Genomic DNA, 27058 nt, shown 5'->3' on the forward strand with positions numbered 1-27058 from the left:
TTCTGATTCAGCTCTGGGAGGTAGAGGTACAGTAAGAACACTTGAGGCAGAAATTTTGGTTTAAGTGCCTTATTATTTTGCTTGTGAAAAAACAGAGTAGGAAAAATATATTTACAATCTGCAGATAACAATGGTTTCAGATAGCAACACTCTATGAACAAGTGCACTTCAACTATTTTTTTCCTTTAAGTTTTACCAAGAATACAGTCACAACCCAACAGGTTAACAGCATAGTATAAAAATGTCCCAACCACAATTCAAGGTATACAAGACTGATAGTTTTCTCCCACAATGCAGTGTGGGTTAACTGTCCATAGGTTTCAACCAGAGTTCCTGAGTTATTGTTGAATGTCCATGAGCGCGCCAAACCAGAGTACAAATATGACCCTGAAAAGGTGGCAAAAATTAGGTGGGAGAAGACTGGCTGCTAACAACCGCCTACCAGACCGCAGCGGGATGTTGTTGAGTGAGGTTCAGGCTCGTGGGCTCTAGCTCGCCTCCTGTGATAGATGTATGCACCCAACAGGGCACACCTGGCCTGTATATAACAGACAGGACCATTATCAGTTAAAATATTCATCAGATGTCATTATCTTTAGCTAGCTTTTAGTCAGTGTACACACATATTCAATATTCCATTATACATTTAGACAAATAAAAATGCATTTCAACATTCAACAGCATTTAGCAATCAAATCAAATCATTACACTTTAAAAAGTGAAAAATCTTTAGCCAACATGGACTTAAAGTGCTTTACCCCATATAACACAGGCTAAGATGACCAATACAACAATATAGCTGCGTTAGCATATCAATGGAGCACCAAAAACAAACAGCTAGGTGATTACCGACCGCATTGATATGCTAATGCTAGTTAGCACAACAACATTCAAACATTTAGACATTCAGACTCACCAATTCCCTTCGATTATCAGTCTCAGCCAAAAACCCTGTTCTCCGAAGCAGCGGTAGCTGATCTCGTGTTAGCAGCGATCCTGTGGCTCGTCTCCTCACCAGTGTGTGTGTGGAGAGGAGCACAGCTGTATTAATCAGACCCGCAAGTGACCCGATTGGTCCAAACACTACACAACCTGAGAGCGTACGTGACGGTGCATTTAGGGATCGTAATAAAAATAGGAAATATTTTATATTAATTACTTTCGTTTGAGGAAGCGTGGTTTTTTATGTGGGTTACATAAGCTCCATCTCTGACTCCAAAACACCTTTCAGACATAAATAAGTAATTTTATTGTCATTGTATCAAAACATACAACAGAAGTAGGAAATGAAAACCTGCACGCCATTCCACTATTTGGTGGCAACTGAATGAGTCGGCTGTGTTTGCTGTAGATACAACTCCCCTGTCTGTACGCTAAATATGAAGCCACAGTACAGCAGCCGGTTCACTTAGCTTCATAATCTTTCTCATCTAAATCTCCACAGGACAGTGAATAAGTGTATTTTTTAAAATGTAAGACTTTTGCTTTAAAATCCAAGTGTGTATCTCTTAAAGTCTCCCTCCTTCTCCTGTAGTCCTCGTCCAGACGAACCAACACGGCTAAAAGTAACTCTTCCCCAAAACACAGTGAGGCTCGGTGAAGCCCTACCTGGAAACATCAGTGAGTTTGATCCTGATCAATCATACTTATGGCACAATTATTTAATTTACTGCATCTTAGCTGAGACAAAATGTTTTCCTCATGCAGACTTGGAGCCTGTGGACCAGTATGACAACGTCACCAAGACGCTTAGCCCCACCTGTGTGAGGGACATGAGTGTGGAAGCTAAAGGTCTGGATAAATCTTCCATCGTCTTTACGTGGCAGGTAGGAACAGAGACAAAGGGAAAGTACACTTTTTTATGCTTACATTGAAAGAACTGTGTGCCTGAGAATTCAAATGTAGTTGTTCACTCATGCTACCTTCATTTGATCTGAGCTTTCTTCTAAATAAACAAGACCACATTTATTTACAATTACACTGTGTATGAAATGTTCTGTGATCAGATTTGGGTTCAGATGTGCAATGTATTTTCCTGTAATTAAAGGCACACTGAAGTTGCCTTTTTGTCTGTACACTGACCTCTTCAAATCTATAGCATCTCCCCACTGCGACATCATGTAGAGCCTGGTTCTGGTTGCATGCGTGAGAGTGTTAAACAAAAAGGGTAATAAAGCTTGAGTTCGTCAGATAAGGAACGACTCAGAAGTCGTTATTCTTCCTCTGTGCTTGGGCAGCATCAGAAGCATTCCTGATGAAAGGACGGGGCTGTTTGTTCAGAGGTCATTGTAATGCTAGGAATTAATGGAGTTCTGGTTTATCACCCGTTAATGACAATCCCTTATAAACTCAGACACAGTGTAAGTGCTTTGTTGTAGAGTGCTTGCATTTAGACGTCATTAGAAGGCAGTGACTTCCTCCACACTGTGAGGATATGTTACAGGAGGTGTGGTGATAATCCTGTTCAAGCTGTTCTGAGAATTCTAATGAGTAACAGTGAATTAAACTACCCAACCTTACAGAATTCATATCAATAAATATAAATAATAAATCACCTCAACCTGCTTCTTACATTAAAATGCTGTTCACATGTTAACGATTATGTAATACTCATGAAAAAATATATTAGAAAGATTTCCTTCTGACTTTAATGTCAAATGACATTCCGATTATTCCATAAATAATCGGAATATATATTAATGTAATACTGACAAGAACTGTTCTAGTGGTGCTGATTGTTTTACTGAAATAAAGGATCGCAAGCTTTGTTTCATCACTGAGTAAATGTAAACTGTGTTTGTTCTAATCAGCAATGGAGCAGTTCAGTTGCAGTGACGGGAGTACGTTTCAATTCAGGACCTCTTGGCCACAGAGAGATGTGCTTCAAATACACCACCTTTGTGGAGCGCATCAAGATTGAAGTGACTGCTGGCGTCCCTGCAGAGCTTAAGCTCATCAGTGGACCTGAGCAGGTAAAATATGTTAAAAACCTTCTCTCACAGTTGCATTGTACTGTTGTTTTATGTTCACATTACTGATCATAGGAGCTCATGTTTTTATGTGTTTCTAAGCCTTTGCAGTTGTTCAGTGACCACGGTATCTCTGAACCTTTCCTCGTCCAGCTGTACGATGAGTGGGGGAACCCTTCTCCAGACAAGAGGGTTGTGGTTCAGTTAAGATCGCCCACAACACTGAAGGTTAGCTTGACAAGCAGCACAATTACTATTACAGTTTTTGACAGCAGATTTGAAGCTTTTGAAATGCACAGAACAATGTAGTTGGAGAGATGGAATGAGATCTTTGTGTTGTTTTAGGTGACAGCGGCTGTTATGTCACAACCTGTGAATGCTCAAGGGAAAGCCTCTTTCACTGTTAAAACTGTGAGCGGTCCAAAGTAAGTGCTTCTTTTTAATGCATTACAAAAAAGTATTTTTTTAATGATAGTAATGCAGTAATAGCAGAGTGCATCATCAGTCATCAAATAAAAATCCTGTGATACTGTCCTCATTTGAGACAGAACTGCTCTTCCACCAGTTACCAGTGTATGTTAATGTTGTGTTTGTCCACTAGGGGGTGCTATAAGCTTCAGTTTACAGGTTTCTTCAACAAGAAACCCATCCCTGGTCCATCAGTGAACCTCACTATCATCCCTGATCGCAGCAAACCTGTCAAACTGTCAGCTGAGTACGACAGTAACGTCAAGTTTCTTGCTGGAGGCATTTTCCCAGGTTTGCACTTGTGTTTGATCAGTTAATTCTCTTTCTCTGTCTAGCAGACTAAGGGTTTTTGTGTCTGTGCAGTTTTCTCAGTAACTGTGGTGTCTGAGGAAGGAAGTCCAATTACAACTTTCAATCCAGCAGCTGTGTCCATGTTTCTGTGGAATGGAGTGTCATCAGGAGAAACACCACCACCAACAGTGGGTGACTGGCCGACGGTCAGGGAGATTGTCATTTATGTGTATTTTTTTTAGCTTTTTAAAAATCTAATATTAGTTGAATTACATTCTTCTGCATCTCTGTACAGGTCACCGAGCTGAAGTGTAGTAAACCAATGGAACATGACAAGAATGACCGCTTTTATTTTAGGTAAAGTTGCTTTAACATCAGGTCTGTTTCTGCTCTGTTTAACTTGGAGCAAGATTTTTAAAAGATCAGTTCCTTATGGAAACCTTTCTCTTACTGAGAGTTACCTGAGACCACTGGTGCCACTTGTGTGACTGTACAGTAAATATGAAGTCAGCTTAGCTTAGCACAAACCTGAAAGAAGAGAGATATGCTAGCCTGACTTTGTCCAGATTTAGCAGCATAGACTCTATAAAAGTACTGCACCATTTTTACAATTTGGTTTTGGTTCTCGTTAAGCACATGTGCTGTGTTAACTCGTGAGCTTTAGAGGTGTTGGTGCTGCATGCAAATGTTGTCACCACGTCCAGAGTCTTGCTACCTTTTCCTTCCGTTTCCATACTTTCTGCCACACTGTGCTAAGCAAATGACCTGCTTGCAGTAGCTTCAGATTTACATTATTTTAAAGGTATCAATCTTCTCATTTAACTCTCGGCAAGTCAGCAAGTACACATATTTTCTGAGATGTAGAACTATGTCTTTTAAAGAAAATGTTGTGTTTTTTTGCAGAGATAAACAGATTCCAGAACATGCTGGACCGCATGTCGTACAGTTTTCTCTGCGTGTTGACGAAACTAAACAGCTGTTTAGTGATCAGGTTGGTTTGAAAATAGTGAACATGTAGTCAAAGCATCCCAACACATTATCAAGTGATTTCTAGACACTTTACTTTCCAACAGCCATGAAGCATACAGAAACAGCTTCTGCACTGTTTTCCATCATGTCTGTTTAACCGTCTGAACCCCAAGCAGTTTTCAAGTGCATCGCTTTTTTAGCATCACCATGCTGCTTTCAGCTCTCTTGACTTTTTCTTTTTTTACATTTAATCCCTTGAACCCCCACCATGACAAGGAATAGAGTCAACTTATAATTGTCTTTTGTGCATTATGACAAAGCTTATTTATTTTCTGTCTCCTTTGTGTAACCACAGCCTGCAGTTCAGCCAAAAAGTTCCTTGCTTGCAGATGAGTCACTAATGATTTCAGAATTACATCGAGTGCAGAAGTTTTATTTTTTTATTTTTTTTTTTACAGAAAGGTGTAGAATAAAGTCATGGAAAGTAGTTGCTGCAGGACTGAAGGTCACAATCGTAACTCACTGACAGAAAAGACAGACCTCAGCATTGTTTCCTGTCTCCTAGATTCCTATAACTGTGGTGGCCAATCAGCCTGTCAAACTGGGACCCGACTCTCAGCCCCGAACCCCAGTTGTTTCCAACAGTAAAGACATCACCAGCCGAACCTTGGTTGAGAATATGACTCTGAGGATAATGGTGAGCTTTAATGATATTGCAAAACAGTAGGAACTGTTTTATTTTAAAGTAACAGATTTTGTGATGCGGAGCTGCACTGAGTTGACTTGATTAATTCCAGGATTCACATGGAAACCCAGCAGGGCAGGACCTGAACGGGAGGGTCGCCGTCTCTATAAAGTGCACCAATGGAGATAAAAGCAAAAGCCTCCCTTTGTTTGAAGGAAAAATCCACAGTTTCCGGCTTGACTTGGTGGAAGGAAAGGCTCACGTCACTGTGAGTGACCACGCTTCTTAGGATGAGCTTTGTTTTGGTGTTCTGGAGCCCGGCGTACAATAACTGTACACTTTCTCTTCCCAGAGACTGGCTATCATGGAGAACAGTCCTGGTCAGAATGGCAGCGCATACACACTCCTCTTCCAACCTGAGGTGCCAAATGTTCCCACGCCATTGAGTCCTTTTGAGCTCCAATTCCATTTTTACAATGGTATGTATTTACTAAGAAAGCCCCGCTGCTGGGATGAAAGCGATGAAGTGGAACTGTTTTACGTGGACAGCAACACTGTGTTTGTTTTGTTGCTGTCTTAAATTGTGTCTGTATTTTAGGGGTTTTGCCCCCCATATTGCCATATTTCGCACTTACCAATTTTGGTACCCCATTATGTAGATGGTTTTCCTTTTATTTGCTCAATAGGTACATTAGATGACACGTCTAATTTTTTCTTACAAACTCACCGCAGTAGAGCTGTATAAATGGAATTAAAAATCCCTTTCAAAGAAAACCTTTGTATCAACCTAAGTATTTTCCAGACAGGCACTCAAAATATGTTTAAACCACAGATTCACATCTTCCTTGTCTTTCATGAGTTTAAAGGGTCGTTAAGCTGAATTCTTTTGTCTCTCCTCAACAATAGCAAAACAGTCAACTTTGATAGCTAGTTTTATGGTTGTTGACCCTCCCAGTTGTGATACCAACAGACATATCAAGTATGAAAATGGAAATCTGCTTTTCTCTACTGTGAACAAAATGACAGTTAACAAGGCACCAGATAGCTAGAACCGTTCTGTGACTTCAGTGTAAACTGGTCATATGTGTGAGTAATAACTTATTAACTAACTTGATCCAGCATTAAACAGAGGGAGGACCTAATACCAGCACCAATGCAGAGCTTAGAGGTGTATAATGAAGTAAGTTTATTATTGGCGGACTTTCTTAACCCTCGTGTCGTCCTGCGGGTCAAAATTAACCTGGTTTAAAGTTTGAAAATGTGGGAAAAGGAAAAATATTTTCACAGTGAAACTTCTGATGTCCACATTTTCAGCATTTTTGGGACATTTTTTGAACATTTTTTGGTGGAAAAAAAATAAATGTTAAAAATGTTTCTTAAGAACATTCAGCAAAATTTGCTGGATTTTGCAAAATTTAGATTTCAGCAAAATTTGCTGGATTTTGATTGATTTTTTTCTGAATGTTCTTAAAGAAAATATCGGAAATTTTACTGATATATATGCAATCACTTTAGATATTTTTAGTATTTTTTTTTTTGGAAGATTTTTACTCATTTTTTGAAAATATTTATAAGAATCTTCTTGCCAAATTTTGGGGATTTTTGTAAAATGAAACTTTTGAGGGAAACTTTTATGGAATTATTGGAATTTTTTCCGGAAGGTTTTGCAAATTTTCAGAAATTTGGAGTGTTTTTTTTTTTCTGAATTTTTGGATTTTTTTCAGGCAAGGAAACAATATTTTTTGATGCTTGTAAATCAGGACAACAGGAGGGTTAATGTTAGCTGGATCGACAAAACCTAAAATCCCAATCAGAGATAATGAGTATCACAGCAGTAGGCACCAGGTTATTGCAATTGAGAACTATGAGGAATGTAACGTTTTATTATGGTAAACAATGCTTATTGTATTAAAGGTGCAAGAGATGAATACTTGCAGAAAACTGTTAATCATGCAAGTTAAATATATATTCCTTTAACCACTGAGTACATATCATATAGCTGTTTATTTGCAATAGCCACTGCACATTAGAACTTCATACATTTAAACATGAGATTTAACAGTACATTCAGGTCTGTTACTGTTCCCTTATAAAGATACGTGGCAGTGAAATCAGTGTTATTGATTGAAAAATCTCAATAATCAATTTTCAGATCTGTCTACTGTTAGCTGTCATACCAAAAGTGTAAAATGGACTTGACAGCAAAGCAGGAACAAACATAAAAGTGTATTTATACATTTGCTGCATCACCTGCTGAATCCATGTAGGCAACGCAACACATGTAGTGTGTAATAGTGTAACTGTATGTCTTTGTTCAGTGGTACCAATAACGTACAGCTCAACAGGTATGCAGATACGACTTATTTCCACATCAGTTCCTCTGATAGAGAATGTTGCCAGGGAAAGAACTAGTGACTTTTTACAGTCAAAACTCTCAGCAGAACCTTCTCTGGACCAGCGTCAGTTCACCATGATGATCTAGCCAGCTTAAAAGAGAGTCATGACGTTGAAATGTTTGGCTTTAGATTCAACAGATCTCACTCAAACATTATATTCACTTTGTGGTGCAGCCTTGCGGTGCTATTTGAACCTTACCTTCTGATGTTTCTCCTTTTAGATGCAGACAACCAAGCCAAAATCTCTCAACTGACCAAGCAGAAAGATGAGCTCACTCTTGCTATTGCTGCATATGAAGACATCTTTCTGACCTCTACAGAACTCCTTAAATTGCTGACAAGTAAGATTTGATTTGTTGAAAATAAGTTGATGTTTAAGGTCAGTTAGTGCTCATCACTAAATGAGTATCAGCCACCAAATCCTGATCTGTTTTTAACATCTAATGATGAAGAATATAATGGCCATATTTTTGATTCTGCTAATATGTGACTGAAGTGTCTCTAATTCCAAATGCTTCTCCCATACCAGCTCAACACCTGACTGCAAGTAGTAAAGAGAACAACCTTAGAAATGAGCTGCACAAAAGGAATATGACAATCACACAACCTGTATCTGTAAGTTATTCATTCTATCTGCACATGTAGAAATTTAGTCTCACATGTATGTATCTGGAGATGACATTTGTGCACTTCTAATTCTTTGTAGAGCCAAACTATCGACACACTCATAAATAAGAAGAGTGCAGACGTTGACAAAATTCTGAAAATGCCCAGAAGATCGTGCTCCATACGTGAGAACTTTATGTTGCAGCCGGATGTTTTGGGAACGGTAATGGCACCTTTAAGAAACATTTGAGTGGTTTTTCAGGTTTTATTTTGTGGAGATGTGTTTGACCCTTTACCTTTTGAACGCAGGTTGGCCACCTGGCCTTTGTGGAGGACGATACTGCTGCGCGGGTTATTTCCTGGCACATCAGTGGTGACATGGACTGTATCATAACCAAAACTAAAGAAGCAGCAGAGAGGATCCATAGAGAAACGCAGGGCAGGCAGCAGGTCATGGCTCTGGACAGCGTGTTTGTGCCACCAGGAAACAGGTTAAACACACATGATTGTTTTAAAATGAACGTTAAACTTTGATGATAAACACCATCATTCATTTCATTGCTGCTGCTGGCGTCTGAGTAGCTTTCCGGATGTGTGTCCTTTTATTATAGTCTTTCCTGTTTTAAGCCTTCTTCTACACAGAGCGTTACAACAACAGTAATTTAAAGATCTGGTGGCAGTTCCTTCTTAAACAGGCTGTCTCAGAGTCGGCAATAAGAGCGCCTACAGCGACATTACAGAAAATTATCCAGCAAATGATTGAATGCTTTGAAACTTGAGCAATAAAACGGCCGAATTCTGAAAATAAATCTTCCTCCTTCATAGCTACAATTCATCAACACAGTTGTTCTCTTTCATGTTAGTTTCCTGTACAAATAATGGTGACAAAAATTATTGTTATCACACATATAAGAGGGAGAGCAGCTTCCTTCCTGCTGTTCTTTGTTGTAGTTGTAGGTGCACTGCTGACAGTTACTATAAAGACCAAAGTACTGCTGTTGAGTGTTTTATCCAGTTTCAATAAAGCTGATGACTGATTTGGTAAAACACATTGTACAGTTCTAGAAATTAAAATGTTTTTCCTTCAGTTAGAAGCTTTTATTTTTGTTTATGATAAGGTATTGGTGTGTTTTAGTTTTACTAAAGTGCAGTTTAGTTAGAAGAGTCTGCACCATGTTACTGTTTGAACTGCAAGAAATCGTTTTTGATAAAAAGTTAATGTCTCATTTTGTATCACCAGCAGTCACAAGAGAAAAAACAGAAGATTGTGACACCTAAATACTAGACGATGTAGTTTATCATTCCAGCTCTAATTAACATGCAACATAATATTACTTTGAACTGCATTTATCAGTGAGATTATTGATTGGTTGATAAAAAGGAAATTAACCTGGGAATCTTCTAGAAATGATTGTTTGATGGGTCCTTTTTAAAGCAAATATGCAGAAAGAGCTTGTTGTCCATCAAATGCAGAATTTTCTATTAAACTGAATAACTCTGGTTTAGGATTGTTCAAGACGTGAAAATGCCACACTGGGAAACTGACCCACATTTTGTTACATTTTGGAGACCAAACATCCAGTCAGTTAGTCAAAAAAACATTTAGCAAACTGATAGTGACAATAATCATTAGTTAGAGCCCTTATTGTGTGTAAACATGAGTCAAAGTAATGGTAAACTTACTGATGTTTACTGTCTGCAAATTAACTAACAATATACTGGAATGACTGTTTTTTTCTGCATGGATTAACTAGTAAAAAAGTTTTTTTTTTTTTTTTTTTTTTTACTAGCTTTAAGCCATAAAGGCCTTTATGGCTTAAAGTTGGAAAGATTGAGCACTTACATGAGTTTTTCCTCTTCATTTGTCACAAACACTTGCATGGTGCTGTCAATCTAGAAGTGAAAAAATGAACATCCGTGGTTTGATTTTTCTACTTTTAGAGCAAAACTTCAGAATATTAAAATTTAATTTGCTTGCAGGCCCCTGCCACATATCAGAAATGGCCATACCCTCTTTGATCCGCCTGGGAACCCGGTCTATGCCAGAGAGCTGCTGATTTGCCCCAACGAACAGGAGAGCTGTGGCATCGGTGAGCTGCCTTAGATGGATTTCTGCTGCTCGGTGTCACATTACAGAGTTGTTGTATCATGCCAGGCTTATGGTAGAGTCCAGAACCTGTGTGGTTGCCCAGAGGCGTCCAGATCTCTGTATTTCCCTGCCACTCCTGCAGAGTTCAGAGTAAATATTTCCACCTGGGATCCAACCTCACCAGGTGGAGGGGGGTTCCTTTCTGGGGGCACTGTCTCTGGAGCAGAAATCTGGGCTTCTTTCCACAAATTCAAATAACTTTCTATTGCTTAGACTTCTCTTTTTCACGGGTAAAAGTTGGTATTTATTACAATTCAGGGTAGTTGTTGCTTAGATTTATTATAGCTTGCCCTGGTGTAGCAGAAACATGAGTATGGAAGTTTTTTAATGCTTAAAATAAAGCTACAACATCTGAATGTTTCCGGCTTTTATTTTTCCCTTCAAGTGTTTAAAAACATCCTGGGAGATACTATTCTGATTGATGACCTGCAATCTGCAAACAGCTACAGGAGAGCGGTGAGTGACGCTTACTGACAGAACGGTGTGGTGTTAACTGGCTGGTGGTCGTTTTTCCTCTAAATGAGCCGTTTCTTACAGGTGGTGCAGAACAAGTCACCGTGTCCCACCATCCTGACCAGGCAGGGGGACAGAGTCAGCGCCAAGGGCAAGTTTGGAGGTGCACAGAACAAAGCCCCAGCAACGCAGATGTTTCCAATGTTTGGAGCCCCCCTCCCACAAACCTACCACACTCTAAGAAACGACATAGGTGACTACTCCTGTACTCATATTTTATTTAAAGCTTATTTTTCTGGTCTTATTCAGTCAGATTGTGGTTTAACTTATGTGTTTCTTGGGGGATTTTTGGACAGAGCTGCTCCAACAGTACCAGATAGCTGTGAGAAAGAGGGAGGAGGCAGAAAAGGAGCGAAATGATCACTTAAAAAACCTTTATTCTCCTGAAATGAAGATGAAGAAGCAAGAACTGGAAGAAAAGAAGAAGCTGCTGGAGGACATTGACAGACAACTTGGTGGGTTTGTTGACCATGGAGTGAGCTTTTTGCTTTTTTTTTTATTCCTAGAATATTCTTGATGTGTAACCACTCTCTGTTCTTCTTCCAGCTTCAACACCTGTAACACCAGTGAAACGAGGTGCTGAGGATGCTGGTGAGCCATCTGACATCGTGACAAAAAGACCAAGGCAGAGACTCTTTAATCCAACCTGAGAGTTTGAGCTCAAGCTTCGTTTGTAATTTTCTTGATTTTTAATTTTGAGCTGCAGTAATTAATGTCATTTTTGTTCCAGATTTGTTATTTTTTTCTATGTTTTAACAGTTTTGCGACAGAACAGCGGATGAGTGATCAATTACTCATCAATTATCTCCTGTTCTAAACATACATGTGCCTATAAAATGGTTCTTTATTCAAATATCACATGTCTGTGTGATTACTTCTACTCAGTGCTAACCTCAGTGAAGTACAAAACGTATAAATATAGAACCTCCTATCGGTGGATCTGACGCGCACATTTTACGCACGGAGTAATTACGGTGCCACTGAAACAAAAACGATCATTATCCAAATGTAAGTGCGGATAATCTGCTGGCCGATGACACTGTTGTTGTATGGGAGAGACAGCTGGATGTGGATTGTGTGTGTGAAAGAGAGATGTGAGAAAACGGGGGGGGGGGGGGGGGGGGGGGGGGGGAAGAGGCTTCTGTCAGTGCTGGAGGGGGTCCCGAAACGTCACATCCAAGAACGCTGGAAGGAGCTCGGTTAGATCTGCGCACCACAGAGAGGGAGCAACCCGCAGAGCATTGACTCATCTCCAGACCGCAGACTTTACTGCTGATCCGAATCTCAAAGGATATAAATATTTCAACAATGAAGCACGGACTTCTTCACTTTTTACTAACTTTCCCTTTCATCAGTGGCTCACCTTTCCAGTATAGCATGTTTCAGGGGAATCCTTATTCTGGCACCGAAACACGACAAAGGAACAAGTGAGTAAACTTGGATGCGTTTCATTTCTAACCTGTTTAGAAGTTAATGTTGTTTTTTTCTTCTATCTGTGCGTAATGGTAACCCATGGATACGCGCTGCGGACTTCTGCTGTGCACCAAAATGCGATTAACAAGTCATTTTCTGCAGAAACTGGTGTGCCTACGTTGTGCACAAGAACGTGAGCTGTGCCGTCGTGGGAGGCACGGAGAGCTTCGTGCAGCCGGAGGTCTTACCGTGTCCACTGGAGCTGCCGAACTGCGCGCAACAAGTGATGTAAGTTCCCAGAGGTGCTTGGCATTGGGTGAAGGGTGGATAGAGTTTGCTTTTGTCAGTGCTTTGTACAATATGAAACAATGCCTATTTCACTGGCATACAATTAGGAGAGAACTGCAAATGCCTGTTACTGAGTCTGTTGCCAACTTTACTGTATGCATTTGGACTTCCTGTGCCTACAGTTCAACTTTCCTCTTTAAAGTGCGTGTTCGTGACCTCTTTTTTTCATTCTGCTACTTAAGGCAAAAGTAACAAGGCTATTTAAAAACATAATCCCATTGCTGCATATGTATTATTACATCAATGTTTCATAGGAGCTTCAGTAAAATGTAACTGGACTTCATTTTAAATTCAGTTACTTCTCTGTTAAGCTCCAATTATTACCATGATCTCGATGACTGAGAATCTACAGACATCATTATTTCACAATGCACTTATTTGCTTTGGTTTTTCCTTTTAATAAGCACTAATAAATTTTAAAATAATTCCTAGCAGAATTTTCCAAAACACAAAGCATCATATTCAGACATCTGTGTTTATGAATGGCAAACACATTGCTCTGACTCTGCCCTCAGTGTTCACTGGACAACAAAAACACTAATGATATGCAGTTAATCACAGGCTGGCAGGCCAACGGAGTCCCCATGAGTGGAAGTGGTGCAAAGTATTAAGCTGCTTCCTCCTAACTGCATGATTGATTAATTGCAAATGTGAGCAGTGTTTATCTTGTCAACAGACTGATTTTACTACACTGTTTATCGAAGGTTATATTATTTAACTGGGAGGAAGAAGTGCATAAATCTGAGCAGAGTTTTTATTTCTGTTATTTGATTAGAATCACATGGGATATATTTCCTGTGTACACATTCAAGAATCTTGAATGCATTTACATCTTTGTGTGTGTTGTGTTCCAACTAGATATCAAACACATTTTAGGCCCGTGTACAAAATTGCCTACAAGACTGTAACAGAGCTGGAGTGGAGGTGCTGCCCGGGGTACCAGGGCCACAACTGCCAAGAGGTGAAAGACATGAAGCTGCTCCAAGTAGAGCGTTTGCCTCATGCTCCCTCCCCCTCTGGACATTTTCCTGCTCCACAAGGTAAAAGGCTTGATTATAATCAAAGGAAATCAAGCACAAAAACATATAAAATTAAAGTAGCTTCTTAAATGACATAAAATATATTCATTTATGTTCCTGTGTTCTAACTGTTATTTCTTGCTGTAGCGCCAAATCAGCAACCAGAAGGCAAGAGAAGCCATCCATGGGGAGGGGTGGGACAGATTGGAGGTCAGACGGGTCACAGGCCACAACAAGGTCACGGAGGGTCTCAGAGTCCACAACACCTGGAGGAGGAGGTGCAGCGACTTTCCCAGATGGTCCTCGACATGCAGGCAAGAATGACAGACATGTCCTCCAATCTGAGACTGGACTTCCAGGAGGACGCCAGTAAGATGCTGGTTACGCTGCTGAACAACCTCAAGCAGCCTGCCAGCGCACGGGGCGCAGAGACCGAAACCGTTCAGGTGCAGGACTTCTCTTTTGACGAGAGGACAGTGGCGATGGACGAGGTCATGAGCAAGATTGACCAGGTCACACATGAGCTGGAGTCCAAGAGCAACACCTTGGAAGACCTGCTGGGTCGTGTCAACCACCAAGATGGACAAATTCGTCTGTTAATGGAAGCTGGCCAGACCCCGCTGTCCACTCCTCGTCTTCCTCCCCCAGCCATCGATGCAGACCTGCGGGCCTTCCTGGACGATAAGATCCGAGCTCTGAGAGAGGAGTTGATGGAGGGTATAGAAATCAAAATGGCAGACTTGAAGAACTCCTGTGATTATAAAATCATGTCAGTTCAGGAACAGTGTGAAGGACAGGAAGTCAACTACCTCAGCCTGGCTGAGCTCATGGAGTCCAAGGAAAGTGACCTCCGCAGTGAGATCCAGGACCTTAAGAACAAGTTGACTGATCCAGGAAAGGAAGACAACCGAGTATCTAACTCTGTTGTGGCTCATATGGAGCAGCGTGAAATCCATCTGAACTCATCAGAGAAGACTGTGGTGCAGTGTCTCTCAGTAGAGGAAAAGTTGAGGAAAGAACAGGCGGAGGCCATCAAAGATCTGACGAACACTCTGGAGGACAAACTGGGCTCCATGGAGGACCGACTCACTGCCCTGTTGATGGATACAAACACTAACTCCCCATCAGATGGTCAGCCAGAGAGGGACATTAACTCCCTAAAAGGTTCTGTTCAGACTCTGGAGGACAGACTCAATGACTTGGACCAATTGTGCTCGAAAGAATGTAAAGTTAATATGACTGTTGTAGAAAACATTCAGCAGGAATACCAGAGCTGCAAAACTGCTGTAGATGCTATCGAGACTCATCTAAAAGGCCAGACAAATGGAAGTGGAGCTGAGAATGTACAGGACGAGTTAAGCTACTTGAAAGACCGTGTGGGCAGACTGGAGGACTCACTATCAGATATAGTCCAGCAGCAGTCTCAGACCCCGAACAGCCTCAACTCCACCTGGGGAGAGGTTAAAACAGGGACTCAGCAGGAGGCCAAGGAGCTTTTGGAGCTCCACAGAACACAGCACGAGGAACTGAGACAGCGGCTGGATGAGCTGGGCAGGGAGGTGAAAGCTGAGGCCGACCGCTGCAGGGAAAAAACGCAAGATGTCGGGGGGGAAATCGCCCACATGGACAGCCGCGTTGTTAATGTGGAGGCTTTATGCAGCAAGCTGGATCCCATCTCTGGTAGCCTCCAGAGGATCAAAGAGGGCCTGAATAAACACGTCACTGGGTTGTGGACTTGTGTGAACCAGCTGAACAGCACGGCTAGATCTCATGCTCGAGACCTCGGAGGACTGAGGGGAACCTGTCAAACCCTGCAGAACCACATCTCAGAGGTAGCCAGAGACCTCCAGCTGCTAACAAACGGCTCTCCAGGGAATGAAGGTAAGCTGTCTGTGCAGGAATCCAAACATTACCAGGCACTTTGAAGGATGACTTTGCTCTCAGCGACACTTTCGAACACAAAAAGTTGAGTCCAGAAGCAAAAATATGAAAAAATCCACTTGATCCTGTACAAGTGCCTGCTTGGGATGCTAACATTAACTCCTGGTATAATAAACATGGTATAATAAACATTACTGCCTCAGCCTACTGACCTAAATATTCTCTACTTCTAGCTTTCCTGGAAATGCCACTACTCATAGTTACATCATCTTGCTTTAGGCCAAATTTTCCAAGTTTTCATCAGGCGAAATTTGATTTATTATCCACAGAAGTTTTAATAGTAGAAGTTTGAGATAGTAATCAAATAGCTGCAATATTTCCTGGCCTTTTAGATCATTGCCTGGACTACACATCTCATTTGTTTATCCCAGACTGACGGTGTTATTGGAGAGGCTGAACTGTTGGACCGTGCTTCAGTGTGTGAGTGAGAGGAAGTTGGATTTTCATTTAACCATGTTCTCAGTTAAAGCAGGCGGCCTTTATTAAACACACATGCTTGATTTAATAGACCCCACTTGTGTTGAGCAATGCCTTGGCATGAAGAAATAGTGCTCACCAGGCTTATTTGTGCATCCAAGTGTGCATTTATGTGTGTGTTTGCCAGTAAACCTTATACCTGGGTGTGTTGCATTTTTCTGGGTGTAAAACGTTTTCATTACTTTAAATGAGAACATCAGGGGTGGTCCTGCTCACCTAGTTTAATATTATGGGGATCTGTAGCTATTTGTTTATCAGTAATGCTGGATTTTGTTGCTAGGAAGATGCTTGACAGTGTAGATGTTCATATCAGTGCATATGCTGCATACTTCTCCTATGAGTCTGCTCACTAATGGTACCTGTGAGACCGAGCTGGACTTGGCGGTTGTAAATGCGAACTAGACGCACGCCCATAATGTTTACGAGCTGAGGCTCTTCCTCTGGGACCAGCTAGTTTCAGTCACTGGTTTATGGGCAGGTGATGCAGCATGCAGTCGGAACATAATAGAAAGTTAACAGGAGGAATCAAATCATTCTTGTTCAGTCCAAGTGAGGCCAACAGATTCATCTGTGCCGCTGTGAGATGCCAGTTTGCTCATTTTGCCACTCAGCCTGCGATGACTTAGAGCTGTTACCACCCATGCTTTTTGTCATTATGTGGCATTTAATTCATCAACCTGTCATTGGGAAGTTCCGCAAGCGAGAGCGCAATTATTCACAGTTTCCACTCGCTCTCAGAGATGTTGGAGGCCTCTCTCTGCTTGGCTCGCTGTCCCTGCTCCGTCAGCTACCTCATCCTGCCGTCTCCCGCCCTGCTTATCTGAAGAGCCTGGAAAATGCTGCTTGGAGGAGTTTGTCTCAGAGAGTTCAGCGCACAGTTTATCAGGGATCCCCTCTCAGGGACTGCTCTTTATTTCAAAGCCAAGTGTGTTTAGATTAGGTGCTACTGGATCGACATTTATATCCTTGCAGTCTCTTTAGTGTTGCTACATTTCTTTGTGTCTTTTCTTTGGTTCCATCTGCAGTTTACTCACTCTTTTGGTGTCCATGGCTGAGTTCCTTTTCTGTTGAAATAAACACTGTGAAAGTCAAAGCTGCACTGAGGTCCCAGAGGCCCATCCGTCAATGTTTACCATGATGTCATACCAGTTGTTAACCTTAACAGAGCGGGTCAGGAAAAGAATGAGAGGAGCTGTAATCTGTCATTTCTTCAATCACTTTGTAACTTTCATTGCATGCTAACAGCAATCTGCAAGAATTAATTTATTGTTGCTTGGTAAGTCATAAAAGAAATGCATAAGCCAGTGAGATTTTGTATGACAGTCTATTTTTTTATTTAATAACCACATTAATAATGAAAAAAGTACATCAAACAGTTGCTCATTTCCTCAGAGCTGCATAAAAACTCAGCATAAAAGTGAATTCTTCCCAAGCCCAAAGTCTGCCAGCAGGTCTGAAAAGTTTATCTTAAAAAAACTAAATTCCACCTTTTATGGGAACCAGAAACTGTTAAAACAGAGAAATTTACAGCTTTAAAAATCAGTCATTGAACTAATCAAAATAACCAAATCTAAGATTGAATTAATCACCAGTTTGTTGGAACCAGATTCTTTAAAAAACACTAAAATCTGTGCTCCTCAGCTCAATATGGAAGCCATTGGTGAATCAGCTGAGCCAACAATATTGTGATCAAACTGCAGTTCCCATATTGTCAGTTGAGGGCGCTCCGCCTCATTGGGAGCGGACAGCGTGACCATAGACTGTTTATAAAGATGGACGTAGCATCTGGCTCCAAAAATGAAGCCCACCCGGAAGTGTCAAAAACTTGCAATATCACGCCGTCCGCTAGGGTTGGCTCCAAAAAGTTTTTGCTCCATAGACCCCAATTCATCACCGGAAAAATTAAATTTGATAGACTGATTTTCTACAGCTCAGGATTTTTTTCCCGTTAGTTTTCATGGTCAAAATGAGAGATCAGGTGGCCGATCTTAAAATAAATCAATGCTGAATTTTAAATAAATCGTTAAGTTGGCGGAGCCAGGGGGCGTGGCTTATACTTGATAGACAGTCTTGTCTGGAATGATTGACAGATCCTTTAGGGCGAGGCTTTCAGCGGTCTGGCTGCAGTAAGGCCCGCCCATAGACTGGTTCTGCCCCTAGTTGCTCTTCGGTCCAGTCTGTTTGATGACGCTTTTTACGTCACTGGCTCCAAACAATCCAAAATGGCGACCAGGAAGTAGCAAAATCCGGGCTTCATTTTCTCGGCGTTGAAACCTACGGGGTGACGTCACGGTTAGTTCACGCCTGGGCGTGACGCGGCACCGTGACTCGGCGCTTATGGCAGATGGCAGCAATACAGATTCCGGGTCTGTCAGTGACATTTTGTCTATTTTCTATTTGGGTTTTCAAAGAAAAAAGTCTACATCGAGTGTAGGATTTTCCAAGAACAAATGGACCACTTCCTATTCGTTCACTGAGGTGAATGACAAACCTGTGCACTTGGTGTGTATGCAAGCAAGGAATTTAATCTTCGGCGCCACTATGAGACTCGGCATGGTGAAAAAATGCAACAGCTTGCAAGGCAACTGAGAAGACAGAAGATGAATGAATTGTTGGCGGTTCGAGGAAACGGCAATCTGTTTTCAACCGTGAGGTCAGCGATGCTGCAGGGAAGCCAGCTACCTAACTGCTAGCAAACAGGCTGCAGAAATCGTACTAGATAAACTGAGCCACAAATGTCTTCATAGGGGGTCCATTTTCAGCAGGCATTTCACAATTTTCCTCCATGACTACAGAATAAACTAATCGTTAATGAAGATCGGCAAGATGCAGTTGATGCTCCTTTGTTTTTAGTCAAAATTAACCAATTTCTCAAACACTTGAGAAATTGGGACCCTGTGGAGTTTTTTCCCACTAGTAGACTCGCATGTGTCTACACAGTCAATGCAACACACACCAAGTTTCTTCATTGTACCATTTTTAGATATTAGCCTGCAGAGATGGCGATGAAGACTGCAAGCTAACGATCATGGATGGAAACATTACTTGATGCTCATTGCTTCTAAAAAACAAGTGTAGAACATGTTGTATGAGGAAAGAAATACTTTCTGCGCATTGATTAGATGTCAAAAGACGAGCTGTGTATCTGGGGAAACACTGAAGTAAACATAACTTTTGTTTATTTGACGTTTGGCTCTCAGGTTGGAGCTTATTGTACCCATTCTTGATTTCTCATTCTTCCAGTGAAACAAGAGCAGAGATGAAGGTCTGTTTGTCTGTCAGCAAAAAACTGCCAGGTCAGATTTCGTTAAACTTGGAGAAGACAGAAGAAACGCACTGTAAAATTCTGGTGCAGATCTCCACCACTTTAGTTCAGATTGTGAAATATGACATCGTCCTCGGTGGAAGCTCTGCTGTCTGTCCAATTTAGCATGTTTAGTAGATTTACGTCAGTATTTACATGTGGGAACCGTACACTACAAAGTGTAACTGTGCTTGATAAGGAGGCTTCAGGGCTACTTCGTAAAGCTCTATTATGGAAACCTCTTTAGATAAGAAAGCTTGCTTTCCTGATTCTGACAAGACTCGGTGGTTCAGCTCGTGGCTTAGTGACCTGAGGAGATAAGGTGGACATACTGAGGTCAGCGGTCAAAACATGGATAACCTCGTTGAACCTCAAGCAAGATGGGACCCGACCGAAAGTCCTCAAGAGCAATAAAGTTCTCAGCATCGCTCTGGCTGCTTAAGTGTTGCTGGTCATTTGTACCCTGCCGCCCTGACAGAGGAGGTGTTACGTTATTTATGCAGCGTTGGCGCAAGAAATAGATCAATCTGCTTTGCTCTCCTGGGTTTCCTTGGAGCGCTGAATTCTGAGACCGGATTTATGGATTCCTAAATCAAAGCCCGTCGTGTTTTGGTGACTCATAAAGTCAACATTCACCAAATAGCTGTGCAGTCATTATGATGTGCTATGTAACGTAGAAAGCGCAGTTCTTGAGGCACAAGGGGCTGTTGTATCCAGGAACTGAAGGGAGGGAAAGTGACTAACAGCAAAGAGAGGATTTCCCATGCTGCTTTGGTAGAAGACAGCCAGATCCAGCTGCATTTGTTTACGACTCGCCTCTTTCATCGGGACAAACACTCTCACACGCAGACATACATCCTGCGTTTGGCTCTTTAGTCCTTGTGGGAGTAGGTCTAAAATCAGTTTTCGGATCAAAGTCTGCTCACATACCTCGCTTTATATGAGGAAGGACACGACTGAGGAGCCAGACAAACACATGTGCATGCTCACAGGCTTACCCCCTGTGCAGTTTTACAGCTACTCGCCGGTCTCTCTGCACATGTTCCATTTAACAGGCAGACTTTTCTGGCTTCTATATACTAAATGACCCTTTGCCGAGGGGTGAGGGGACAAGCTGTCTGGCGGCTGAACATGTGGCCGTGCCTCAGGATGCTGCTGGTATTCCTTTTATGTGCTGCTTTCCCTTTCTAGACGGCAAAGTTGGGGCCTGTTTAGTAGCCCAGAGAGTAGCAGCGGCGATGTGCCCCGAGCCTGGACGGATGATTAGTTGATTCTTCTCAGGAATGCAGCCATTTAGAGTCAGTCACTGTTTGACAGCAGATGGAGCAGCAGGTTGTCATTTACTCTGTTTATGTCCCTAATAACAGGCTCAGCTAATCTCTCACTGTTAGGATGTTTCTGACACTCAGCAGGAGCCCTACCATAAACATTAGCACAATTGCATGTTTGGTGCAAGTGAAAATTAGAGATACAACATAAAAATCACAATGTACAATAGAAAATGTTGTAGCTGTCAGATCTGTCAGCCTTTGATTTTGCACGAAAGGTCATGAAACACACTTCAGTGTTGCTTTATGTAGTGGAAAAATACCAGGAGCATTTTATAAGTGCTATAATGCACTTTAGTTTGTGGTAGAGTTGTATTGGATGTGTGGACACAATTCAACATAAACTTTCCCAAAAAATTTGCTTTAACATGCAAAGCACACAAATCTTTCCTGTTATCTTGAGAGCAAGTCTTTGTTACGTTTCTGAGGTTGCTCATTGAGCTTTACTTGTTTTTCTTTCAGTCAGTATAGAACCAGACTCCTGGTTTGTTCCTTTGTAAACATGATTTTCTTAACTTAACCACCAACCAAACTGGTAAATCCTACATTTAGCAAATGAGGGCAGTGTTACAAATTAGTGTCAGGTTCATGTCATGTGTTCATATTTTAGCTACGTTCTTAATTGAATTTCCAGAAAACAATCTGTAAAATGACCAAAACGTTTCTGTGACAGAAATTTTTATCTGTACAGCTCACTACTATTTAGGTGATTAGGCTTTTTATATATATATATATATATATATATATATATATATACTACACTATACATGTAATTTGCCTACTTATTGTATGTATACACAAGACTAAAAACAAATTCTTATTCATTCATGCATGTACGCTGATCAGCCACAACATTAAAACCACCTGCAGGTAAAGTGATTGACTCTGATCAGTGCAGTGTTGTGCTGGGAAGCTTTGGCTCCTCAGCTTTCACAAATATCTTCATGAAAAAAACATATTTTATTCATTTATAATAATGAAAAGTTGTGGCAAATCAGAAATGGTCGGGCAGAAATTGTCAGAAAAATATGATTTAAGATGTAATGGCCCACATGCATAGTGTGTTTAATGGCATTAATGGTGGCATTCTGACATGTTGGTGAGTCATTCCAGTGAGTCAGCACATCAACATGCTGAATGCAATATCACTTCTCCAGTGTAGTAAATCACTTTTAAACCCTTTCTAATATGTGAAATATTAGTTCTCTACTTTTCTTTTCTAGCGCTTATTTTATTTATTTTTTTTTACCAAATGTACCTCTTTTTCTGCCACAGACAGATGTTTTGTAGTCATGATTATACACTTTTTAGTCTTTAGCTGTTTTAATTCTTAAGCAACATCTGGCACAAAAATTCCCTTCAGGATGAATGAATTTATCTCTTCTCATCTTCATCACATATGGATTGAACGCAGCTTTTTGAATAATATCGGTTACATATGTTCAACATGCCCAAACGTTTACTGTGGGAAGGATTTATCACAGAAACACCGTATAATTACAGTAACGGCTGCATTAGAAGAGATATAACTATGGCTGTCTGAAAGGTCATTTATTTTAATGCTGTTACATCACCAGCACTGAGACTCCAAAGAGAATGACAGCATAAAAATGAAATCTATCTTCATAAAAAGTGACCTCCGCTGGCATTTTCTGCGCATAATGTCAAGGTTTTTAACTGGAAGTAACAACCATGCTTTGTTACATATCTGAGCTCCAAACCTCTGTGTCTCTCTGACCTGCAGCCTCTCCCCCATCGCTCACTGCCTGTCTGCTCTGTTCAGGTGTTCAGGTTGGAGTGGAGGCCGCTGGACTTCCTCAGGGCTCAACTCAGAGCCTCACGGTGCCGATGGGCCCCGTGGACGCCTCCCTCCCTCAGCCACCTGTGATGGAGACCGGAGAGGCGGGCCCCCCGGCAAGATGACCCAGTCCAAGCTGCCCAGAGGGACCGACGGCAGCATGATGCCTGTTCAGGGTTTTGCCGGAGCTCCAGGTGAGCCTCGGCTACCTGCACAAACACTCGCAGCATCATTCGTGTGTCTCATCTTCTTGTTTTATTTCACAGCTTCACCGAGCAAACCTACCGACTCTCTAAAGACCAGCATGCCTCTGATCTCAGGTAGATAAGTTTTTTAGTGCTATATCACGACTGAGCTGCTGAAGAGTGAGTGAAACTGTTTCTGTTTGATCCACAGTAGTAAACATGCCCCACAGACCTCCAGCTCACAAACCTGTCGCAGCTTCAGGTCTGATTTTATTCATTATTCAGCTTCCGGGGTGCGTTCCTGTCATGTTTGCTAACGTGATGTTTCTTCCTGTTTGCAGGTGAGAAGGTGTCGTTCTCAGCCGGTCTGACTCTTCCACCGTTCCAAGGAGATGTTGGAATCATTCGATTTAACAAAGTGCTGATCAATGATGGAGGACATTATGACCCTCAAACAGGTATCTGTTACTGCAGCCTCACTGACCCAGACAGATGAGCACATTTTCCTCCTCATCTATCAGTCTGTGCACATTTGAATTTAGAGTGATATCTGAGAGTGACTATGCAGATGTTTTTAATGCTTTCAAACCCAAACAGTTTCAGGCCATTAGTCACATTTAATATAAAGTCCTGCTCCTCCATGGAAACAGCACTACCATGGTTGGAAATAGGGAGAACTCAAAGTGGCTTTTGTGCAGTAGAAGTTATAATGTTCATAAATATATACATTTTAAAGTTGGGTGTATTTTATAAAATTGAAACTAATTGAGTCAACATGGTAAGCATTTTTTGGGGGCTACATATGCTAGAGATATTTCACAGCTTACATTTCTAACTTGTTTCCATACTTCATCTCCATCACAGCCTGCAGTTCAGCCCAGTGCTGCCAAGAAGTTCCTCAATTTTTCTCATGTCCCTGTTGGTGTTTCACAGATGTGCCGAGGAGCACAGATTTTTGTTTTTTACAGAATCTGGTTACTACTAATGCTTTATTTTTTGGTCATTTAAAAAAAAATCAGACATGTAGAAAAAAAGTGGCATTGATGAAATATAACTTTAAGCTTAGATTTGGTTTTCTGACAGATTGATTGAGCTAAATGTTTAGTTTACCATAAAATTTCTTTTTAAATCTTTGTTTTTGTAGTTTCAGACTAATAAATGTCATTTTGGAGTTTGTTTTTTGAAGATAACATGCTTTTCAAACCCAAATCAATCCTTTGTTCTATGAAATGTCTGAAAAACTATGAATAGAACTCACTGCAGTGCATCAGAAAAACCCACAGTGGCATCCTTCAGTGGTCTGACGAACAAAAAATGCTAAACTTAGTATGACAGGAGACAGAAAAAGGCAGCATATCTTCAGATCTATCAAAGAAACCGTTAAGCAAAATTAATTTTATGTCAATCAAATGACTACTATACAGCAACAACAGGAAAAAAAGAATAATGACGATGCTTTTTGCAGGTTCAGCAACAACCATTAAGGTGCAATGCTTCCATCTTGGAGTGTCAAACAGTTACCAGTGCTGGATTATTTATGATATCAACGTGCTATCAGTATTTCGTTTTCAAAGAAATGCAGTTCTGCTGGTTATGTAACACTCCTAATTAAAAATCCTCACCAGTTGTTGATTTACCCAAATCATATGAGTCAATATATATTTTTCATGAATATAATCCTTCCTGAACTTAATAACTTTTATCATCTTTTTGAGACATTTCACGACCAACATAAATATGAAAACCTTGTGTTGACACAGGAAAAAAAATCACAAGATTATAAAATTAGTTGGAAATCCTCTGGGAAAAATGAATGACTGCACAATTTAATGGTAATCTCTAGTAGTTGTAAGTTTGGACCAAGAGAATCGGTGCATTTACAGCATCTTCTTGTGTCTCCAGGTATCTTCACAGTTCCTACAGACGGTCGCTACCTGGTCACAGCTGTTCTCGCAGCCAGCGAGGCGAGAAGGTCGAGGCGGTTCTGTCCGTGTCCAATCAGAGCATCCAGAGGTTGGACTCTGCAGGTTTTCTGTCTGGAGTCGCTGCGCCTCTTTCACATGAACAGTGTGGCTGCAGCAGTTCGACCTCACTGAGTCTGGTTCTGTCACTGAGGAGAGGAGACCGAGCCGGAGTCATGGTGACCGCCGGGAAGCTCGCCGTCTCTGCCTCGCCTGAGATCCTGTCGTCTTTCAGCGCCGTGCTTCTTTACCCCAGCCCTTCAAAACGGTAGCTCCTCCACTTCACACACAGCCGACACGTTAAGCCATAAGTGGAGTACAGAGATGTTCCATAGTGGAGATACACTGCAGGAGGAAGGGACGACGTGTTCACCAGAAGGAAAAGAAAGAAAGTCTCCAAGTAACAAATGAGATTATTTCTATCATGAGTACTAATATATAGTTTCAATGCAATTATTTTAGATTTTAAATTGTAAACTTTTGTTTTTGATTTAGCTCTTCCAAATATTTGCTTAACCCTCCTGTTGTCCTCATTTACAGGCACCAAAAAATATCGTTTCCTTGTCTGAAAAAAATTCAGCAAAATTTCTAAAATTTGCAAAACTTTCAGGAAGAAAATTCCAATAATTCCTTAAAAATTTCCCTTGTTTAATTTTTTAAAAATCCCTAAAATTTGGCAAGAAAATTCTTGTAAATATTTTCAAAAATGAGTAAAAATCTTCCAAAAAATCCGAAATATATCTACAGTGATTACATATTATATCAGTAAAACTTCTAATATTTTCTTTTAAGAACATTCATAAAAAATCAACCAAAATCCGGCGAATTTCACTGGATTTTGGTTTGATTTTTTTTTTATGAATGCTTTAAAGAAACATTTTTAACATTATTTTTTTTCCACCAAAATGTTCAAAGATTTTCCAAAAATGTTGAAAATGTGGACATCAGAAGTTTCACTGTGAAAATATATATTTTTCCACATTTTCAAACTTTAAAACGGGTCAATTTTGACCCGCAGGACAACATGAGGGTTAAAAATATCTGCCGGTAATCTGAGTTTTCCCTTTAATATTTTAAAAAACAACAAAACTGCATCACCTTTGTAGATACAATTTGTTTTAACTTGTAACCCACAGTTGCGTGTCCATGACTTCAGAGGCGTTATATCGAAATACATTCATTGCTGGAGGCTTTTTCTATCTCAAACTAGAAAATATGTCTTAAAATGACATGACATTCTCATCATGTTGGTGCTAAATGTACAAAATAAGCTTCCATCTTCAAATACAGACTTTATTAAGCATCATCCACATTAGACATCGGTTTTACCTATTTGTCAATACAATAATAAACATTAAATACATTATACTAGTTTATTACAGCAAATCTACAGTTTTAACGCTCTATACAAATCATTCATGTTTTCAATCTCACCCCTCAAACAGTCCAACACATTCATAAGAACCTTCAGTCATCCATTGTGCTTTAATGGTTACATCTTAATGTAAACTGGTTTACAAGGTAATCACAACAATCTACCTGAAAAAAGACCTGAAGCAGCAGGAGCAGCAAGTGGGTCTTCGTTGAAAAGTGAACTTCAAAAACTATGAAATACTGTGTGGTTTCTTCACACAAAGTTATCACTTTCATAAGAAAGAATGCGGTAAATAGTGACTGATGAGCTGTTACTGAACATGAAGATAAACACAAACAGAAAGACATTAATATCTGCAGTTTTCACAACAGCAACATCTGGCAAAAACATCAGCAAAGGGTCAGAATTCATCAAAAATAGTTATATAGTCTAACTAAATCTGGATTTTAAAGAATACTTACCAAATAGCAGCGATATCTACATTTCAGAAAGGGATTATTTTTTCTCCTAAACTGCGCACATATTACTTCTTAGCGTACAAGTGCAAAATCCTTTAGCTTTGGAGCAAAATACAATAAATAAAGAGCAAAGGAGGCCCTAAAGGACAACTACACGGCGAAATGCACGTAGAGTTCTCAAGGAGCTCTACATTTGGTAGTTTTTGTATTCATGTTGGCCCAGTTATTTCTTCGACTCCCACCGTCTAATAAGTGCTGAGGCAACTTATTCTCATATGTACTGTAACATAAACTGTGCAATGGAACAAAAAACAACAGCTACGTCATAGTTTTGACATTTCATACACGCCAAAAGTCTCAAATAACTATTCTGTGCAGCTCCCAACACAAGATTATTCTGGAAGT

General features: G+C 40.7%; 2 protein-coding genes and 1 long non-coding RNA gene across 4 annotated transcripts in view; 2 read left to right on the forward strand and 1 right to left on the reverse strand.

Moving 5' to 3' along the window:
• Positions 1-11899, forward strand: part of LOC110952619 (structural maintenance of chromosomes flexible hinge domain-containing protein 1) — a 28362-nt gene extending 16463 nt beyond the window's left edge. The window contains exons 27-47 of one of the 2 annotated variants that reach the window (XM_051940366.1): positions 1535-1620; positions 1708-1826; positions 2811-2972; positions 3072-3197; positions 3315-3394; positions 3571-3728; positions 3801-3934; positions 4024-4085; positions 4632-4719; positions 5263-5394; positions 5495-5650; positions 5735-5861; positions 8000-8119; positions 8308-8393; positions 8485-8607; positions 8694-8875; positions 10365-10474; positions 10919-10989; positions 11071-11239; positions 11343-11501; positions 11593-11899. In XM_051940366.1, coding sequence (XP_051796326.1) covers positions 1535-1620; positions 1708-1826; positions 2811-2972; positions 3072-3197; positions 3315-3394; positions 3571-3728; positions 3801-3934; positions 4024-4085; positions 4632-4719; positions 5263-5394; positions 5495-5650; positions 5735-5861; positions 8000-8119; positions 8308-8393; positions 8485-8607; positions 8694-8875; positions 10365-10474; positions 10919-10989; positions 11071-11239; positions 11343-11501; positions 11593-11696 — 2554 coding nt within the window. In that variant the 3' untranslated portion in view covers positions 11697-11899. The remainder of the gene's footprint in view (positions 1-1534; positions 1621-1707; positions 1827-2810; positions 2973-3071; positions 3198-3314; positions 3395-3570; positions 3729-3800; positions 3935-4023; positions 4086-4631; positions 4720-5262; positions 5395-5494; positions 5651-5734; positions 5862-7999; positions 8120-8307; positions 8394-8484; positions 8608-8693; positions 8876-10364; positions 10475-10918; positions 10990-11070; positions 11240-11342; positions 11502-11592) is intronic. The other variant, XM_051940367.1, reaches the window with a different exon arrangement.
• LOC127531322 (uncharacterized) lies at positions 54-1115 on the reverse strand. The gene is made up of 2 exons (XR_007938390.1): positions 917-1115; positions 54-538 (listed from the first exon to the last, which is right to left on the reverse strand). It is a non-coding gene; the product is annotated as an uncharacterized LOC127531322 (long non-coding RNA).
• A 367-nt stretch (positions 11900-12266) lies between the features above and the next one.
• emilin2b (elastin microfibril interfacer 2b) lies at positions 12267-25570 on the forward strand. Its single transcript, XM_051940775.1, is given in 11 exon segments — positions 12267-12473; positions 12622-12747; positions 13666-13847; positions 13974-15707; positions 22660-22776; positions 22779-22868; positions 22941-22994; positions 23071-23121; positions 23201-23317; positions 24762-24812; positions 24815-25570. Coding segments are annotated over 11 exon segments (2919 nt in total). The 5' UTR covers positions 12267-12354; the 3' UTR covers positions 25093-25570.
• The last annotated feature ends 1488 nt before the right edge of the window (positions 25571-27058 follow it).

The sequence above is a fragment of the Acanthochromis polyacanthus genome, chromosome 20, assembly GCF_021347895.1.
Source record: "Acanthochromis polyacanthus isolate Apoly-LR-REF ecotype Palm Island chromosome 20, KAUST_Apoly_ChrSc, whole genome shotgun sequence".
Lineage (NCBI taxonomy): Eukaryota > Metazoa > Chordata > Actinopteri > Pomacentridae > Acanthochromis > Acanthochromis polyacanthus.